A 20,800-nucleotide genomic window follows, 5' to 3' on the forward strand; every position below is an offset into this window, starting at 1 on the left:
CCAAGGCAGCTAGAATTCATTGAGCTGCGTACCAGAAGGGAAAGAGCTGCACAAAGAAAAAGTTCCAGATAACTGTAAAAGGTTCACTTCAAAGTGGTTAGCTAAATGCTCTAAATACTCAGGGCATATGCGTAAGTAATCTACCCCAAACTAGGGAAATAACTGTCTGAAAGGAACACTATCACCAGAGCTTCCAGAGAGCCAGAAATAACCAGTGATTGAACAGGGTAGAGTAGAATATAGAACCATTCATGGGGTATTAGGTAAAGATAGCAGAAGAACAAGATAAGCCTTAAACTAATTGCCTCAATAGTGTGATGAAACACTATAACAAAGCTCAGTACTATTATAGGAATACAAAAAATATCTAGGACCCAGCAAAGCAAAATTCACAACATCAAAAACCACCAGACATACTATTTACAATGAGAAGAAAAATCAACCAACTGAAACAGACCCATAAATATCATGGATGATAGAATCAGTAGACAAGGACATTAAAACAGTTACTACCAATATATCCATATGATAGAGAAGGTAGAGGAAAGCAGAAACATGTGAGGGAGAGACATGGAAAATATGCAAAAGACCCAAATTAAACTTCTAGAGGTAATAAAAACCAATGTCTGCAACAACAACAAAAAATAGCAGCAGACTAGACCCTTCAGAAGAAAAATTAGTAAGCTGGAAGACATAGCAATAAAAATGACCTGAAATAAAACAGAGTGATAATACTGAAAAAACTATTTAATAGGGCATCAGATAGCTGTGGGACAACTTCAGGTGGCCCAATATACGTTCAATTGGAGTAAGAGGAAAGAAGATAGAGAGGAAAACAAACAAACAAACAAGAATTTGAAGTAATGACTAGTTTTTTCAAGTTATTTGAAAATTGTAAATCTACAGCTCCAAGAAGCTCAACAACTCCAAGCATAAGAACATGAAGAAGACTATCTCAAGGCACATGATAATCAAACTACTTAAACTCACCAGAATAGCCACACTATAAGAAATGTTAAAGGAAGCTCTACAGGCAGGAAAAAAAAAGATATATGCCAAATGGAAACCTGAATAGACATAAAGGAATGAAAAGCCCTAGAAATGGTAACTATGTGGGTAAACATTAAGGATTTTTCTTATTATCTTAATTTCTTTAATAGATAATTGACTTTAAACAAAATAATAAAATGTATTTGGGGGCTTATGACATGTGTAAAAGTAAGATGCATGAAAATCAGAATATCATAAAGGACTGACAATAGCAAAGTAAGGAGGTTTAAAACTCTGTTTCTCTTTTAAAACAATGATTATGGGGGTGGTGGGTGGCTCAGTGGGTTGAGCCTCTGCCTTCAGCTTGGGTCATGATTCTAGGGTCCTGGGATCAAGCCCTGCATTGGGCTCTCTGCTCAGCAGGGAGCCTGCTTCCCCCATTCCCACCCTGTCTGCCTCTCTGCTTTACTTTCGATCTCTCTCTCAAACACACTGTCAAATAAATAAATACAATCTTAAAAAAATAAATAAAACAATGATTATGTTTGTAAAAATTGTGTGAATGAACTTTACAGAACTCTAGAACATGTTAAAAACCAGATAACAAACAGAGGAATGCTAAATGCAGAAGTAAGCCACTAGATTTTTGTAATATAGCATTGTTTGGCACTTTTACTTACCTACCTACCATCCCCCACTTCCCAGATCAGCAGCAGTCACAAAATGTCTCAATAAATTTAAAATCATTGAAACCATACAAAGCATGTTCTTTGACCACAACTGAAAAAAATTATAGATCATTAACAAAAGAAAAACAAAATAATTCATGAAGTATGAATTAGTAATACTCTTAAATAATCACTGGGTCAAAGAAGAAATCACAAAGGAAATCAGGAAATGTTTTGAGACAAATGAAAACAAAAACACAACATACCGAAACTTATGACCTGCAGCAAAAACTGCATGAGGGAACTAAAAGATCTCAATAATTGTACACCTTAAGAAATTAGGAAAAAGAGTACAAACTAGATCCAAAGCTAGCAGAAGGAAGAAAATAATAAAGATTTGAGATTATTAAAATATATGTTAGAAAAATAATAGGGAGAGTTAATGACCCCAAAAGTTGGTTCTTTGAAAAATAGCAACAAATTTGACAAACCTTTAGCTACACTAGCCAATGGGGGGAAAAGACACAATTAATAAAACTAGAAGTGAAAGTGGAGATATTAGTACCAACCTTACAGAAATAAGAGATGGGGTGCCTGGGTGGCTCAGTGGGTTAAGCCTCTGCCTTCAGCTCAGGTCATGATCTCAGAGTCCTGGGATCGAGCCCAACATTGGGCTCTCTGCTCAGCAGGGATCCTGCCTCCTCTGCCTGCCTCTCTGCCTACTTGTGATCTCTCTCTCTCCATCAAATAAATAAATAAAATCTTTAAAAAAGGAATAGAAAGATTTATAAGAAAATGCTATGAACAATCACACACCAACAAATTAGATAACCTACATGAAATGGACAAGTTCCTGGAAACATAGAAGCCACTAAAATTGACTGAAGAAGTATAAAACCTGAACAGACCTATAATAAGTAAAGAGATCAATTGAATCAGTAATCAAAAACCAGCAAAGAAAACCCAAAGACTAGCTGACTTCACTGGTGAATTCTACACAGTTCATTTAGACATATAGTCCAGACTTCCTTTTTTCTTTCCAGGTCTTTATGTCCTGTCTTTGAATGCTAAGCCTCTCTAACTTTTCCTCTTGTGTGTATGTGTGCAGACTTTTCTGTGGTTATGCTGTGTTCACCTAAGAAATCTGCCTGGCATATCTGCTGACATCATGGATCTGCCTGGTATCTCTGGTTCCTCTCAGCCATGCCTGGTCATGTCCACTAAGCTGTAAATGGATCCTGAGCATGACAGAGAAAAAAGGAAGGATTCAGAAAATCTGGAGAGAGCTGTGTAAAGAAGGATGTTGGTTCAGAATATACATGGAAGAGGAATGAGCAAGGAATTTGGGAGCAACAGATTCAAACTGTCAAGGGTCAGATCAATATTTATTAAGCAACTACTAGTAATTAGTACTACTATGTATAGATTCAAAGAAAAATAAGAATGGATAGAAAAATCCCAGGCAGGATCTTTGAATGAGAAGGTAGGCATGCCTAATTTAAATGCCGTGAATGCATAAAGATTGGGGTCAAGACTAAGTCAAAGGCAGGTGTATCAGATATCATGGTTATCCAAGGGCTAAAAGATTCAAACAGTGGATCAGAGTCAGTCCAGTTGTTATTGAAAGAGTAATAAAAGCAAACAAAGTTGCCTTTTGCTTTCTACTTTAGATGTAGAAATCTTCAAGAGAATGTTTTTCCCACTGTAATGATGAGAGTGAGCTGCGTAATCCACAGAATCATGGTTAAGTCCATTAGAAGCTCTCAAAGAAAACTCGTATGTGAAAATCTATGAAGTGGCAAGCCTTCTTAGGAGAAAGGCACCCATGGCTGATTTCACTCATGGTAGAATAGAAGAAACAACAGAAGGGAGCATCTGTGGATGTAGGCAAGAAGAACAAAGCTGAATTTTAAATGAATTTTAAAGGCAGGATGTGGTCTAGAATGACAGTGACAGTTTAGAATTCCTGGAATGTGAACACACAGGGGAGTCTGAACTAAACTGCCAACTCTTCTCCATAGACTTTTTTGCTGACTCCTCAGAAGAAAGGTTAAGACAGGTCACTAGAGAGACACTCTCTGAGGCCCAGATGTGTTAGGCATGTTGATGTCTGAAGGTGAAGTAAGAGAATGGAGAATCACTCTGGGCCTTACATTGAGTATGCAGTCTAGAATTTGCCCACTGGGGAGAGATAAGCTGAGAGATCTACCCTGAAGAAACCTCACAAGCATTCCCAGCCTTACACTGATTATCAGGCAGTATCTGCTGCTTGGAGGAGTTAGAAAAGCTTTCAACAGGACCCCTGAAATACAGTCATTTGGGATTTGCTGACACATGTGAGGAGATAAGAAAAGGAAGACAAAACTTCCAGACACTCAGAATGTAAGTCCTGTTAAACGTTCTCATATCAGAGGTTCAGAACTAAGGTGAGACCAATGACGCAAATGAGGAACTTATCCTTGGCACAAAAAAGGGGTGCCCCAAAAACTCAGCAATTTAATAAATAACATTTTAGTGCAGTATTTATGAAACTCAAAGTTATGTGAAAAAATCCATAATAAACAAAATCTAAAATTTTTAAATAATGACAGAGATGGTATTACCGATTTTTCCTTCTGCCTCAGGTTCCAAAATAGCTCAGCACTGCACTCATAGATCCTGTCCCATCGTGTACCTCAGCAAATGCCTCACATCTCTCACCTTAGTCCTGGTCTTGACCTTCTCTTAAGTAATTCAAAGAGACCAAGAGGTAATATATTGGCATCTTTAAATGAATTTTAAGTGAAAAAAAAATCCTGTCAATCCTGAATTCTGTAGCTAGCAAAAATATCCTTCAAAAATGAGGGTGAAATTAAGAGTTTTTAAACAGACAAAAGCTGAAATAACATCTACAGATCTGTACTGCAATATCTAAAAGAAGTTCATTAGTATAAAAGAAGTGCTGGGTTCTATCTGAATGCTGCAGAAATTAATGGTTTGGGTATATTTATAATAAACTAAACTTCTTCTATTAGAAGAAAAATTAAGATCACTTATTTGAAAACAAAAATGAAGCCTCACCTTCCAATTTGCTTTTTATTAGCTCCTTCCAAAGTAAGGTCTTAAAGCTGTGACTGACATTTTTTCTTTAATGAATCCTCACAGAACATTCCTTAGCTTGTAGTAAGCACAAAGGGAAAGGAAGACATATTTAAGAGCTTTACTATCAGTATAATCAATCCTGGTTGAATGTTGTTCTTCTCTCATTCCATTAAGTCAAAAAATAAAGCAGCACTGTTACTCAGTTTCCAATATTTTTTAATGCATTGTTATTTATGAAAAGTATTTCTCATAAAATTGTGTTTGTATTGCTTCTATGCCTCTAGTTAAATTGATGGCTTTGATATATGCTCTAAAGCAAAATGAACAATGCAAAAATTAATATTATTAGTTGTAACCATGAGGTGAATCCTGACATCAGTGTTAAGTACCATTTTGTATTTTTCCCCTTATGTTCTCTATAGTGTACATACTCCACGGATCATTGAGCTGCTTTTAAAAACAAAACAGAAAAACAGTTTAGCATTGTGTACATATTTTCTTCTTGTTGATCAAATCACACTCATGGAAACATGTAATGAAACTAAACTAAATGGAGTATATATCAATCTTGGCTTAGTATTATAAGGAGCAGAATTGCACAGTGAACATCATTACATTATTCCTTTGGTCCTTGGGCTACCTAAATCACTAAAAAAATTGTTAATCTATTTTAAAACTTCATTAGGCTGAAGGTAAATTATATTAGAAAGCTGGCTTTGAAGGAAGGAATCTGGAATAGCAGAGTTAAAATATTAGAAAATATAAAGGCAGCCATTCTGACCGGTGTGAGGTGATATCTCATTGTGGTTTTGATTTGTATTTCCCTGATGCCGAGTGATATGGAGCACTTTTTCATGTGTCTGTTGGCCATCTGGATGTCTTCTTTGCAGAAATGTCTGTTCATGTCCTCTGCCCATTTCTTGATTGGATTATTTGTTCTTTGGGTGTTGAGTTTGCTAAGTTCTTTATAGATTCTGGACACTAGTCCTTTATCTGATATGTCATTTGCAAATATCTTCTCCCATTCTGTCAGTTGTCTTTTGATTTTGTTAACTGTTTCCTTTGCTGTGCAAAAGCTTTTGATCTTGATGAAATCCCAATAGTTCATTTTTGCCCTTGCTTCCCTTGCCAAGTCAGGAAATGACAGATGCTGGCGAGGATGCGGAGAAAGGGGAACCCTCCTACACTGTTGGTGGGAATGCAAGCTGGTGCAGCCACTCTGGAAAACAGCATGGAGGTTCCTCAAAATGTTGAAAATAGAACTGCCCTATGACCCAGCAATTGCACTATTGGGTATTTACCCTAAGGATACAAATGTAGTGATCCAAAGGGGCACATGCACCCGAATGTTTATAGCAGCAATGTCCACAATAGCCAAACTATGGAAAGAACCTAGATGTCCATCAACAGATGAATGGATCAAGAAGATGTGGTATATATACACAATGGAATACTATGCAGCCATCAAAAGAAATGAAATCTTGCCATTTGCGACAACATGGATGGAACTAGAGCGTATCATGCTTAGCGAAATAAGTCAAGCAGAGAAAGACAACTATCATATGATCTCCCTGATATGAGGAAGTGGTGATGCAACATGGGGGCTTAAGTGGGTAGGAGAAGAATAAATGAAACAAGATGGGATTGGGAGGGAGACAAACCATAAGTGACTTTTAATCTCACAAAACAAACTGAGGGTTGCTGGGGGGAGGGGGTTTGGGAGAAGGGGGTGGGATTATGGACATTGGGGAGGGTATGTGCTTTGGTGAGTGCTGTGAAGTGTGTAAACCTGGCGATTCACAGACCTGTATCCCTGGGGATAGAGTATTATGCCTCCATCAGAAAGGATGAATACCCAACTTTTGTAGCAACATGGACGGGACTGGAAGAGATTATGTTGAGTGAAATAAGTCAAGCAGAGAGAGTCAATTATCATATGGTTTCACTTATTTGTGGAGCATAACAAATAGCATGGAGGACATGGGGACTTAGAGTGGAAAAGGGAGTTGGGGGAAATTGGAAGGGGAGGTGAACCATGAGAGACTATGGACTCTGAAAAACAATCTGAGGGTTTTGAAGGGACGGGGGGTGGGAGGTTGGGGTACCAGGTGGTGGGTATTATAGAGGGCACGGATTGCATGGAGCACGGGGTGTGGTGCAAAAATAATGAATACTGTTATGCTGGAAATAAAAAAAAAATATAAAGGCAGAAGAGGTAAAGGAGACAAAAATAAAATTTAGTGGACTTAAAGTCAAACATATTCATAATTATATTGCTCATAATAAGCAAGAACTGAAAACTTTGGGTATTGATCAATAGACCATGGATATAGAAACTATGGCATATTCAGACAATGGAATACTAACTAGCAAGGAAAGGGAATCAACATTTTATAGATGTAGTCACGTGGATGGAGCTCAGAAATATGCTGAATAAAGGAAACTAGGCACAAGAGTACATACTGTATTATGTCATTTAAATAAAATTCAAGAACAGGCAAAGCCAAATTATAGGGATAGAAGTTGGAAAAAAGATTACTCTGGGCAGGAGTATTGACTTGAGAAGAACACTTAGAATATTCAGGGGTGATGGAATGTTGTTGTTGTTTTTTTTTAAAAGAGAATTTATTTATTTATTTGACAGAATGGAGATCACAAGTAGGCCGAGAGGCAGGCGGGGGCAGGGGACGCAGGCTCCCCGCGGAGCAGAGAGCCTGATGTGGGCTCAATTCCAGGACCCTGGGATCATAACTTGAGCCGAAGGCAGAGGCTTTAACCTACTGAGCCACCCAGGTGCCCCGTGATGGAATGCTCTTATCAGTGTTTGGCAAACCTTTTCTGTAACGAGATGGAGAGTAGATATTTTAGACTTTGAGGATCATATTGTCTCTAGCGCAACTATTCAACTTTACCATTGTAGCATGAAATTGTTCATAGATAAAACATAAACAAACGGGTATGGCTGTGTTCTAATTTTATTTGGGTGTGGGTTATATGGATGTTGGTCTTGGTAGAACTAATGAAACTATTCACTTATGACCTGTGCATTTCTCTAAATGTAAGTGAACAGAAAAAGTCCTTATAAAAAAGAAGCAAGGAGCTTACTTAATACTGATGCTCTGCTTGCTTTATTAATTGTCACAGGTGCATTGAATTAACAAATAGCATAAGATATTTACATTTTCACACAAATACACCATTCTTGTGTTATTTATGGAAAGGGAAGAAGTTTTTTATTTTTTTTATTATTTTTATTTTATTATTATTATTATTATTATTATTATTATTTTTAGAGAGAATGTGTGCACACCCAAGAACAGTGTGGTGGTGGGGCAGAGAGAGAGGGAGAGAGATCTTAATAGGCTCCATACCCAAGGAAAAGCTGATGCAGGGCTTGATCTCATGGCCTTGAAATCATGACCTGAGCTGAAATTCAGAGTCTGATTTTTAAAAAAGCTTTATTTATTTATTTTAGAAAGAGAGAGAGCATATGAGCAGGGGAAGGTTCAGAGGGAGAGGTACAGAGAATACCAAGCAGAATCCAAGCTGAGCATGCTGAGCAGGGGGTCTCAATCTCATGACCCTGAGTTCATGACCTGAGCTGAAACCAAGAGTCAGTTGCTTAGCAGACTTGGCCTCCCAGGTGCTCCTAGAATCTAATGCTTGACTGACTGCACCATCCAGGTGTACTGGGAAAGGAGATTTAGACAGAAAATATTGTATTCTAATTGTTTTGCAATTGAGGAATTAAGGTCCTAACAAATTCCCAATTATTAGTTGCTAACTTTCTTAAAGAAACTTCTGACGTCCTTTGGGGTAAAAGTCAACTCAACTGATTAGTGACAGGATTTTGGCTGGAATGTATATGCTGGAGGTTATTAACCAGTAGAAGTGATTTCTGATAATACCTCTAGGCTAAAATATATTTGTTGGAAATGTCAATAACCTGTTGCTTTATCTGCCTTGAACTTAGCACATCCTTTGATCTCTCTGAGTAGTTCTCCAAATTGGAATTCTCTCCTGCCTCCTTTCCAGAATGCACTGCTCCCCTAGTTCTCCTCCTGCTTAAAACATCTCTCTTGGTCTTTTCATTGTCCTTTGCAGGTCCCTGTATGAATGCTCTCCTCACTTTCCTTAGGTTCTAATACCCTGTACCAGGCTTTCCCACAATGTGGGGAGTCTCTTCATCCTTGTTGGACTCTCACATACCACACTAGGTGACTCCCATTCATGGGTGTCCTCCTCACCTCATTTGGGCTCTAGATGTTCTTTGTTGGTCATCTTCTTCTTCTTCTTCTTTTTTTTTTTAAGATTTTATTTATTTATTTGACAGACAGAGATCACAAGTAGGCAGAGAGGCAGGCAGAGAGAGAACATGGCACGGGGGTGGGGGTGGGGTGGGGTGGGGGTCGGGCAGGCTCCCTGCCAAGCAGAGAGCCCGATGCAGGGCTTGATCCCAGGACCCTGTGATCATGACCTGAGCTGAAGGCAGTTGCTTTAACCCACTGAGCCTCCCAGGCACCCCTGTTGGTCATCTTCTGTCATCTTCTGTGTTTCTACCCTTCTCACCTCACTTGAGCTCATGCCCTTAATCCTTCTAGTTTAATCATTCCATGCCAGGCAGCCTGTTCTTATGAAAATGTGCTTTGGTCTGCATTCTTACTGCCTTTAGGACTGAGATGTTCAGGAAAAGGAAGGGAAAGAGGAGGGGGAAGGAAAGGGAAATAAACTTTAATTATTTTTATTTAGCTCTTTGATCCATGTAACCAATAGACACTGAAGCATATATTGAATAGTTTATTTACACTCATTTGAAATATCTGTTGATCATAAAATAATTTTTATATATACATGGATCTCTTTCTGTGTTCTCAACAGTTTTATATTTCTGTTTTGAATCTTTCATTCATCGATATTGTAGTTAACTGTAAGAAGAAATGATATTTTTACAAAGTCATATAAGGAGACAAAACTTTTCAAATCTTCTTTTATGCCTGTCAGGAAAGTCTTACAGTTTTCTTCACATACATTTTATTGATTTTATCTCATGTTTTTTTTCTTAGGTAGTTTCAGTTTTCAGGGTCATAGATGGTTTTTTTTTTTTTTTCTACTGTATGTTCTAATTGATGCTTAAGAAATAGGAATTCTTTTGATATTTGTTTGATCTTTTATTGCACCACCTCTTGGACTCTTAGCCCAAACAATTTGGCACAAATGCTCTCGGTGTTAATGTAGTAGATACTGTTCAGAGGATTTGGAAATTATCTTTCAAGGACACCTGGCAGGCTCAGTCATTTGGGTGGCCAACTCTTGGTTTTGGCTTAGGTCATGATCTCAGAGTCCTGGGATCCGGCCCCATGTTGGGCTCTACAATTGCAGGGGAGTCTGCTCGTGGATTCTCTCTCATCCTCTGCCTCTCCTCCTGATCATTCTCTCTCTCTAAGACAAATAAATAAAACTTTTAGAAAAATTAAGTTTTGAAAGTAACATTTGAATACATTTGCTTTATAAAAACGAGAGAATTACAAATAATGCTAAATCACTTTTGACCAATACCAGTAACTATTATCATGAGTTTAAGTATGTTTCATAGAACATATATAGTGTTGTGTACATTTTCAAATATTACCAAATGCAACTTTCTTTTTCATCCAAAATGTGTTTTGCTAATCTATCCTTCTTGGTACATCGAAATATATTTCATTAAAAAAATAGAAATATATTTCACTTATTTCCAAATTCTCTACAGCTTTCTATTAGATGTGTCATACTCCATTTATTCATTTTACTAATTCATTTCCCAAATGAAGTACATTTAGATTATTTTGAACTTTCACAACCAGAAACAATGTTGAAATGAACAAACTTATTGATGTCTCCTAGTTCACATACCTGGATGTTTTTCAAGGGTAGCTATCTTATATTCATAGGTTTCTGGGAAATTTAACATTATTTAAAAAAAATAATTAGTATTAAATATGTGTGTCTCTTAACATTCCAAACATTCTAGGCAGTTCAGTGTTCAATATGAATGTATGGTCTTTTTAGCTTCCACTAAAATGAACATATGATTTTTCTCTTTTAACCTGTTTTGGTGAATTGCAGTAATTTTCTAATCTTGAAATATCCTTGTGTATTCATATAATCCTAAATAACCATCGTGACTATTTTTTTAAAATACTGACTTTAGTTTGATGTGCTTTTAAAAGAAAGATTTTATTTATTTATTTGAGAGAGCAAGTGCACACACAAACTGGAGAAGAGGTAGAAGGAGAGGGAGAAGACTCCCCCCTGAGTGGGGATCCTAACTCTGGGTTCAATCCCAGGACCCTGAGATCATGACTCAAGCTGAAGGCAGCTGCTTAACTGACTGAGCCACCCAAGCACCCCAATTTGCTGATATTTTATTTATAAATTTCCATTTATATTCATGACCCTCATTGGTATAAACTTTTCCTATTTTGTATTCTTCTGAGTCAGATTTGATAATAGGGTTTTGCAAGTTTTAAAAAATGCTTCAGGGACGCCCTGGGTGGCTCAGCTGATTGCTTTTGGCACAGGTCACGATCCCAGGGTCTTGGGATCTGGCCCTGCAATGAGTGCCCTCCTCAGGAGGGAGCCTACTTCTCCTTTTTGCTCTGCCTGCTGCTCTCCTGCTTGTGCTCTCACTCTGTCAAATAAAGAAATAAAATCTTGAATAAAAAGTGTTTCAGATATTTTTTCATCTTTCCTATGTTCTGGAACCACAAATACAACATAGGAATTACATGTTCTTTGAACCTTGGCAGAACTTATCCCGTTTTTCAAATTAACAATTATGTAATCAAAGTCCTTCATACCCCCACTTATTTTTAAAATTGGAGATGCCCATTTATGGGGTAGATATATTTGCATCTTCTGCTTCTATTACAAATTGTCAAAAATTTCCCATACTCCTAATATTTAGTCTTAGCTGTGTTCTCAGAGTGACAATAGTTTAAGAGTGTATATTAACTTTGTGGACTTTATCCTTTATTAATATAAAGTCCCTTTTCTCTTTTGATGCTTTTCTTTTCAATTATATTAACATTGCTTTATTGCTTTCCTTTTATCACCATTTAATTAGTAAATCTTTTAACCTAATATTTTCAAGCTTTCTGTGTCATTGTTGGAGTTTCCCTTTGGTCAAGTTATACCCGGATTTTTAAAAAATTAAGTGTGTCTTCTTAATTTACGAGTAAAATTAACCCATTTATATTTATTGTAAATACTGATGTTTGGACTTATTTTTCTCGTCTTATTTTTTTCTATTTATTATACTTCCATCAAATTTCTTTTTCTTTTCTTGTTTTCATTCCCGACTTTTGTTGGACTGGATAGGTTTTCTTTGTTCCATTCCCCACTCCCCTTTAAAATGGTATGCAAATTATAAATTATAAATACAATTTAATTTTTCAGTGTTTATATTTAGATTTTAAATTTTACTTAGTGTCACACATTCAGAATATATATGTTAAAACTCAACACCGTTATCTATAATCCCTTTCTGAAATTTTTTTGATTCTCAGTTTTCACACTTGTAAAATTGGGACTTTGCATTCTTCACTTAATTTTTATTTAATCTTGAGGATTAAATGTGATGCCATGTCAAGCTCTAGCCTTTAAGAAAGAGGTCCTCAATTCCTTCATTCCATTTCTTCTTTATTCAACCAAAAAAATTCAGGTCCAAAAGACACAATCATCTTTCATCTCCTTTGTCCTTCAAAGTCACCTCTTCCTATTTCTTGCATCATTATGGCCTTCATCTAGTTTTTCAATTTCTATAGAAGACTCAGAACATCTTCTGAACTTCCCTTTACATAAAAAAAATCCCATTCAGCATTGTACTGAACGTCCTCTTTTGCTCTAGATTCAAAGAACGTCATTTCCCAATGACTCCATGCCTTTCTTCATTTTTCCTTCAAAATGGCGGACTTTAGAGGTTCCACGAATAACACCACGTGCGCCTGCGCCTCCCGCGGCCATTTCGCCCAGCAGCCCAAACTCCAGCCTCTGCTCTGCGAAGCGCCTGCGCAAGAGCCTCCAGAGCCCAGTGGCTCCTCCCTCTAGCTGAGTACGCTTGAAACCGCACGTTCCCTTCCCTTCCCTCCCCCGCTGACTCTGCGCCGCCCTCACCCCTTTCCTGTGAGATTCTTCCGCCAAGTGGAAAGCCCATCTTCCGTCGACAGCCTACGCAATTGAAGAGCAGTCCAATAGGCACATACAGTCCTGGGGCTTGTCACTCAGTCTTATCTTTGCACCCCTGCAATTTTTTTCTGGGCGATAAAGTTGATAATTGATTTCGCGGGACTTTTTTGCATACCGTAGGCAACAAATGGAAAGAATGGCTGTGGCGGAGGGATCTCTCGCTTACGCTATGTGTACTTTAACCTAATGGGGGTCGTCCGGGAGTCGGAAGGGGGAGGGGAGAGGGAGGAGGCAGCCAAGGAATTGTTTTTTTCTCTCGCCCCGCCTGCGCCAGGCCGGCCAATGGCGATAGGCTATTTACCCACGAGCCTCGCCCAGCTTCTTGGACTAGGCCAATGAGGGGCGGAAGCGGCTCCGAGGGGGCGGACCCGAGAGGCTGTGCGTGTCTTGTGAGAGCTCTTGAACCAAGTCAGAGCTAGAGCTGGGCGGCTGGAAACGGCGGCCGCCGCCGGTGACTCAGGGAGGCAGGAGGCGGGGTAAGAGCGCCGCGGCCTCGGCTGAGGGGAAAGGAGGAAGAAAGATGAAGGCGCCGAGCCCGCGGCCGTGTCGCCCCCGCACCGTGGCGCAGGCCGGGGCGAGGGACGCCCGGGGGTCGGCCGCCGGGAAAGCGCTGTGTCGGGGCGGGGCGGCGGGGCAAGTGCGGAACCGCGGGCTCGCCCCTCCCGCGGGGCCGCCCGGGGCGGGGACGCGGCCGCCCCGGACGGGCCCTTGCTTCTGGCCTTTTCTTTCCCAGGGTGGGGGGCGAGCACTTTAAAATCCATTTAAGCTGTAGAATAATTCTCCCCTCACTCCTTCTGCGTTCAGGTTTTAAGGTTTTGAAAAAGCGAAACTTGGGAGAACGGGGGTCACGCGGCGCTTGGGCCCGTGTTTGCTGTGGGGGAGGGATCCGGGGGGCGGGGGAGGGCGCCGGTGCAGAGATCGGGTGTTGGGTCTTCCCTCGCACCGGCCGCCGTCGCGGCCGCCTGGGATCTGGTGCTCCGAGCTGGGTTGGGACCCATCCCTCCGCCCCCGCTTCCCCCGCGTCCTCTCTTCCCGACCCCCTCCCACCGACAGCCCCCGTTGAATTTTGTATTTGTATTTTTGCAGGGAGGAGCCCTTCCTGCAGGCGTGGAAACCATGGTGCTCACGCTCGGAGAAAGTTGGCCAGTATTGGTGGGGAAGCGATTCCTCAGTCTGTCCGCAGCCGACGGCAGCGACGGCAGCCACGACAGCTGGGACGTGGAGCGCGTCGCCGAGTGGCCCTGGCTTTCGGGGACCATTCGAGCGGTCTCTCACACCGACGTTACCAAGAAGGATCTGAAGGTAAAATCCGCTCCCGGGCTTCAGCTGTCGGACGTTTTGTAGTTACCTTGGTAACGAGACAGTCAGTGGGGGGCCTCCTCCCCTCTTCTGAAAAGGGCCACCAGAAAGTTGGCATCTGATCTGAAGGTGCAGAAAACTAGACCTTGGAAGTCTTTGAAACGGTTGTGTAGAACCGAGGTGTGTTTGTGTTTGGCCTACAATTGCCTGTGTTTAATGACGGCCTTGGGGTTGCTCAGACACGCTTCGTTACTGCCCGCGCTGTGCCCTACAAGGACTGTATGATTATTTCTGCAAAGGGGGAGTATTGTTAATATTATTGGTCAAGTAGGTGATGTTAGGTATCATTAAGAATTGAGGGCCAGCGCTTCCAGGTGGGGTTTTTTTTTGTTTGTTTGCTCTTCCTAATTTCTTCACCCAACTTGTTAAACTTTCAGACTTGATGGAAATGAAGTGAGTGAAGAGGGAGGAGCTTAGTTCTGTGTGGCATATTAGGGTGGGTACTTGTCCGTATATGGTGGGTCAGTGTGGAAATGGGTTCCTGGTTGCCTGTGATGAGTCTGTAGGTAGGTGTGGGCTTTGACCATATATGGAGGGTAGGGGTGGGGCCAACCCCTTATATGGTGTGTTAGAGGAATGGCTTTGAAATATTCCACCTGGGGGGAGCGGAGGGAGAGAAACGGGAACAAGTGTGGACAGTGATTTTTAATCAGAATGACAATGAGGACGTTTTTCAGTTAGATCTTTTCAAAGAGAGATGAATTCTAATTGAACTTCCTAATAGAAGTATTGGTGGCAAAGGATTGTTTGGGAACAACCAGTAAAGGAGCTGTTCTACCAACAGAGACTCCTTTGTGCAAAAAAATAACTGGAGAAAGGTCCCTAACAAAGACTCCAAAGTGGTAATAACTTGAAGGAAGCTTGTTAGAAGAGATTTCCAGCCTGGATAGTGGATATGTTTTGTCATCGTCACTGGATTGTTACTGCTTTTTCTTGAAAACGGTGTTCCAGTTGGGACAATTAGCATTGGCAGTTGCATACATGTTGATTTCTGACACACTGTTCATTTAGACACTTTAAGGTGAGAGTATATGCCCAAACCAGTTTAGTCTGCAAAGGGTTGTTGAAAAAGGATACCTGGTCATATGTTTTTAAAGCTTGCAGTGTGCCTTGTTTTCATGTTGCAAAGCAGGAGTGACTGTTGAGCACTTAGCCACATGCCAGGCATCCTGCTGAACACTTCATAGCCATGATCATATCAGTCCTTACTTCATGTCTTCGGGAGTAGGTCCTAATACTGCTGCATTTTACAGACAGAACTGTTAGGATTGGGGGAGATTAAGTATTTTACCAAAGTCATATACCTAGAAATTGGCATAGCCCATGTTCTGAGAAGTTTTGATACTTGAGCCCACCGTCTTTACCTTTATGCTCCCTGTGCCACAAAAGGACTCCTGTTATACACTGTGAAGTTTGGATTTTCTCCTCTTCATTCCTCCCAGCAAACCGGGTTTTGCTGTTATATAAGGAAAGTGGTATAGTAAAAAGATGGCCAACCTATTTGTTTCAGGCTAATAATCTTTTTCCATAAAGTGGGCTTTGTGTACCAGATTTCAGTTGTAGTTATTGTGGTTTATTTCACCTGCCAAGTAAAAGTTTCTCGTGTGTTTGTTTTTATCTGATATGAATGGAAAGGAGATTTAAGTCTTTAGTTCTTTGGCAGATGATGACAGAGTAGAAGTGTTTTCTTCTCTAGCAGGACCTAATTATAGACCCGTTGGATTAGGAAGGCAGTCCAGGAGGTCCTTTTCAGGTATTCTTTTTAATCTCCACTTTTTTGCCACCCCCAGTCTTTGAGGTGGTGGTGTATCTTTGTTTTTAGAATGAGAAGATAGGTTTGGGAAAGGAGTCTTGTTTAGATTTGTGTAATTAGCTACTCAGTGATGGAGGGAGGATTTGAATCCAGGTTTGGCTCTATCTTCTCCTTTGCACTAAGGTGCCTCACCTGAAGATAAACAGGGATTTTCTTTTTCTTTAACTATTTTATTTATTTATTTGACAGAGATCACAAGTAGGCAGAGAGGCAGGCAGAGAGAGAGGGGGAAGCAAGCTCCCCGCCAAGCAGAGAGCCCATGCAGGCTTGATCCCAGGACCCTGAGATCATGACCTGAGCTGAAGGCAGAGGCTTAACCCACTGAGCCACCCTGATGCCTCAAGGGATTTTCATTTGAAGAACAATTTTAACTATATTTTATTTTTGGCTTACTTGCAGACTTTGTAATTCAGTCTTCATGTAAGGTACAAATTACTTGATTTCTTTTATCTAACCATGACTTGTCATTATTTCCTTTTTTTTAAAGATTTAATTTATTTGAGAGAGGAGAGAAATTGAGAAAATGAGTGGGAGTAGGGGTTGAGGGAGAAGCAGACTCCCTGCAGGGCAGGGAGCCCAGTGCGGGACTCGATACCAGGACCCTTGGATCATGACTTGAGCTGAAGGCAGGCACTTAACTAACTGAGCCACCCAGGTGCCCTGTCATTATGTTCCTTCATTGAGTACCAGATGGTTTAAATTTTAAGGGCATATTGTATTAGCAAAAACATAGAATTTAAAAAAACTGGAACCAAATTATGCTTGGGGAAATGCAGGCGGCAGCTAGTAAGTAACGAAGACCATGCTTACAGTAGGGCTTAATGTATTAAGTTTTGGGGGGTGGAGTGGGACTGAGGTCTAAGACGAATATAAATGAATAAAATTCAAGTGTATGCAGCTGGTTTGGTATTAGAAGTACAAGTTTGTCTAGACTGATTTGCTGTTAGTTAAGGATGATGTTAACAAGGCCAAGGCTTGTTAACTTTGTTTCACCTCGAGAGAGACTTTATAACAAAGTCACTCACTCAGATATAATGTGTCTAGTTGTTGATTACAAAAAGACAGGGTGGGGCGCCTGGGTGGCTCAGTGGGTTAAGCCGCTGCCTTCGGCTCAGGTCATGATCTCAGGGTCCTGGGATCGAGTCCCGCATCGGGCTCTCTGCTCGGCGGGGAGCCTGCTTCCTCCTCTCTCTCTGCCTGCCTCTCTGCCTACTTGTGATCTCTCTCTGTCAAATAAATAAATAAAATCTTTAAAAAAAAAAAAAAAAGACAGGGTGAAGACATAATGATTAAATGCTTATTATGTGGCATTGTATTTAATTCTCACAAATATTCTAGATGGTGAACCACATTTTTTAGTGTTAGAAATTGAGGCTTGAAGAAATTAAATAACTTGCCTAAGTTCGTCTCTGGATCTTAAACACTGGGCTTTAATACTCAGGTAGAGTGAGATTAAAGTACTGTGTTTTGTGGGCCTTTAAATCTTTAGCAATTAGAACACTACTTGGCATGAAGTATTTGGTGAAATATTTGAATGAATAAATGGAAGAAACCACAATTCTATATTGAAAAGCAGTTTTAGAAATCTACTAATGGAGCAGTGGCATCCTCTTGCTCTAGAATAACGACAAATCTTTATTAGTATGGTTATAAGAATGTCTTTTTATCCTATTCTTTCTATTTGAGTGTGAGACAAGTGGCTTCATTCATTGTGCATGTTGGGAATGTCTTTCTTCCTCTACTTATCTGGGTCTTTTCCAGTTTCCTTTCTTTGAACGTAACTTATACTTGAATGTTCTGCTGCTTCTTAGTTCTTAGGGATATCCTTTTGTAGCATATAAGTAGTACTTGCCACCTCTTGTGTATTATTTCTTGCTGTTAAAATTCCCTTTGCAGTTGGGTGCCTTGACCAGTGCCTAGACTTTTCAGCCTGCTGCTAGTCAAACCATGTAAAATGAGAAATTCCTACCTGTGTAATAAAATCCATTTACCCCCATAATTGAAGGTGAGACTGTGGGATTTTAGGTGAGTATTTTATTTAGGTGTAAGAATACATAAACAGAAGCATAAAGAAATAATTTCCTAATTTGTGTAGCGTGGAATGAGTGGAATTCTGCATTATAGTGCTGGGAATAAAATAGGTATATAATTAAAAACTTGACTGAAACTCATGCCATTCTGTAAGTGCCTACTTTTAAACTTGGAAATATCTTACTTGGCCTTTCTGATGGTTTTCTTAATCATACTTAGGTGAGATTAATGTAGATTAAGAGTGGGAGGTTTTGAGGTTAGCTTGATTAGATATATACTCATGTATTAAAAAGATTTTCTGTTGGGGAAAAATTAACTTGAAATAATTTGAAATATTTATCTGGTCCAGATATTTAATAGGCTAATAAGGTACACATTTATAAAATATCCTATTAAAAAAAAAGTAAGTTTGGAAATTGTAGGGAGCAAATCATAATTAATTGGCCTCTTTTTGGCCTTTGGAATCAGACAGCATAAATAACATCTGTTTTGTGCACCAAAGGACCATGAGGGGAATAACACAATTTAAATGAGAACTAGTTACATCAATAAGCTTGCAGAAGCTTGGTCAGGTCGCTTTAATTCTTCCCTATTTGACGTTTTATTGGTGTCCTTTTGGGGCGGGGGGCGCAGAGAGAGAATCACAAGCAGGCTCCATGCCTAATGCAGGAGCCCAGTGCGGTGCTCTGTCTCACAACCCAGAGATCGTGACCTGAGTCAAAAGCAAGCAAGAGTCAGATGCTTAACCCACTGAGCCACCAAGACGGCCTTGGTGTGTCTTTTTATAGAAATTTTTGCATAGGAGGCTTGGGGGGATCCCTTATACATATGCCTTAGGTTTCAAGGCACAAATGAGAGACATTTGTGGTTATGATAGGAAACTTTTGAAAGTATGAAGAGGGCTTACAATTCGTTGGTTTCATTATATTTTTTTAAAAGTTCACCTTTTTTCAAAGTGAAGTTAATGTATTTGACCAATGCAACCTAATACTGTGAAGTTATAAACTAAATTTTTTTAAGGAGTTTAACTTAATTTTTGAATCACTCAAGAATTGGGATATAAAGAAGGGGCCCTGTCTAAATTTTGGTTTTGGGTTGATCGTCACCTTTCTAGATTAGTGATGTGATAAGAGTTGTGATGTTGCTTAAGTTTTGGAAAGCTGCTAAAGATCTTAATTTTTTTTTTTAAAAGAGTTTATTTAGTTATTTGTCAGAGAGAAAGACTGAGAACACACAAGCAGGCAGAGTGGCAGGCAGAGGTGGAGAGAGAAGCAGGCTTGCTGCCGAGCAAGGAGCCTGATGTGGGACTCCATCCCAGGACCCTGGGATCATGACCTGAGCCAAAGGCAGCGGCTTAACTGACTGAGCCACCCAGGCGTCCCTAAAGATCTTAATTCATTCATTCATTCTTTCTTTCTGAATAGATCTTGGACAGTCATGTTCAGGATCTTCCCCCCCATTCCTAACCGAACTGATACCCTGATAAATTAAGATTTGAATTACATGGAAGTCTTAAAGCTACCTAATCTCCTTGCCAGATAATTTACTTACCTTGTTGTAAAATTTTACCAAACAATTCAGTGAGGGGTAGGTATTAATATTTTCATTTTAGATTTAAGCAAGGGTTCTTAACCTGGCATACAGACTAATTGGTTTTCTTTGTAATGCTGTGTATATTGTTTTATGCAGGTAAAATCATTCTGAAAAAGCTACAGCATAGCTGGGATTCAAATCCAGATTTCTCTGGTGCTGTAGTTTGTATATGCTCATTCCTCTTACATCTCGTAGATGGGAAAACTCATCTAAATCTAGTGTGGGTTTGAGGTTGATGTGATGTGGGGCAGAAGGACTATCCAGTTTAGGGGAGCTATCATAGGACCTATATTCTGTGGCTGGGGATGCAGGATGATGAGCAGTCTCCAGCCAATTCTGTGAAGGACCATTTGATTGGGTATAGTGGTGGATGGAATGCACTCTCCATAGGAGAGTGGAACAGGGCCTTGTCACATAGTAGGTGCTCACCATCTGTATGGATTCTGGGATAACTGCAAGATTAAAAGCCTGCCATACCAAGAAGATAACACAACTTCTCCGGGGAAGTTGCCTAAAAGTTAGGGATGCAGATTTTACTGTTGGGGGAGAAGGGTAGGATGGTTTTAAATTTTCACTGATTTTTAAAGATTGATATTATAAAGCCATAAAACTGGAAAAGGTTCGGGATTGGGACTAGTGGTATACCAGTTGGGAATGTCCTACCTGCTGAATGGTGGAGAGTAATAGAAAGTAAGAGGCCGCTTCAGAGAGTAATTTAGTCATTCAACAAGTGTTTTGAGTACTGACTAGGGACTGGATATCAGTGAAGTACAGTGGTAGGTAAAAACAGATTAGATTTTAACCTATTAAAATTTCTGTTAGAATCTGTTAGAATCTATTAGAATCAGTTAGCCACAAATAAATAATAAGTCAAAGTGTGGGTAAGTGCTAGGAAGGAAAAGTATAGGGATTTGAGTACAGTTAACCAGGGGAACTCTCTTGGGGGGTGGGGGAGTTTGCTTTTTGGTAAGGGAGGGCTTCTTTGAGGAAAGGATGATTTATTTTTTTTTTAAAGGAAAGGATTTTTTTAATTGAATTC

The 20,800-nt window shown here is 39.9% G+C and overlaps 1 protein-coding gene across 5 annotated transcripts in view; it reads left to right on the plus strand.

Moving 5' to 3' along the window:
• Window positions 1-13,206: 13,206 nt before the first annotated feature.
• KDM3A (lysine demethylase 3A) overlaps window positions 13,207-20,800 on the plus strand; it is a 55,374-nt gene continuing 47,780 nt past the window's right edge. The window contains exons 1-2 of one of the 5 annotated variants that reach the window (XM_032352692.1): window positions 13,207-13,441; window positions 14,052-14,267. In XM_032352692.1, the coding sequence (XP_032208583.1) occupies window positions 14,082-14,267 (186 nt within the window). In that variant the 5' untranslated portion in view covers window positions 13,207-13,441; window positions 14,052-14,081. The other 4 variants (XM_032352693.1, XM_032352688.1, XM_032352689.1 and 1 more) reach the window with 4 other exon arrangements.

Source organism: Mustela erminea, chromosome 7, assembly GCF_009829155.1.
Source record: "Mustela erminea isolate mMusErm1 chromosome 7, mMusErm1.Pri, whole genome shotgun sequence".
Classification (NCBI taxonomy): Eukaryota; Metazoa; Chordata; class Mammalia; order Carnivora; family Mustelidae; genus Mustela; species Mustela erminea.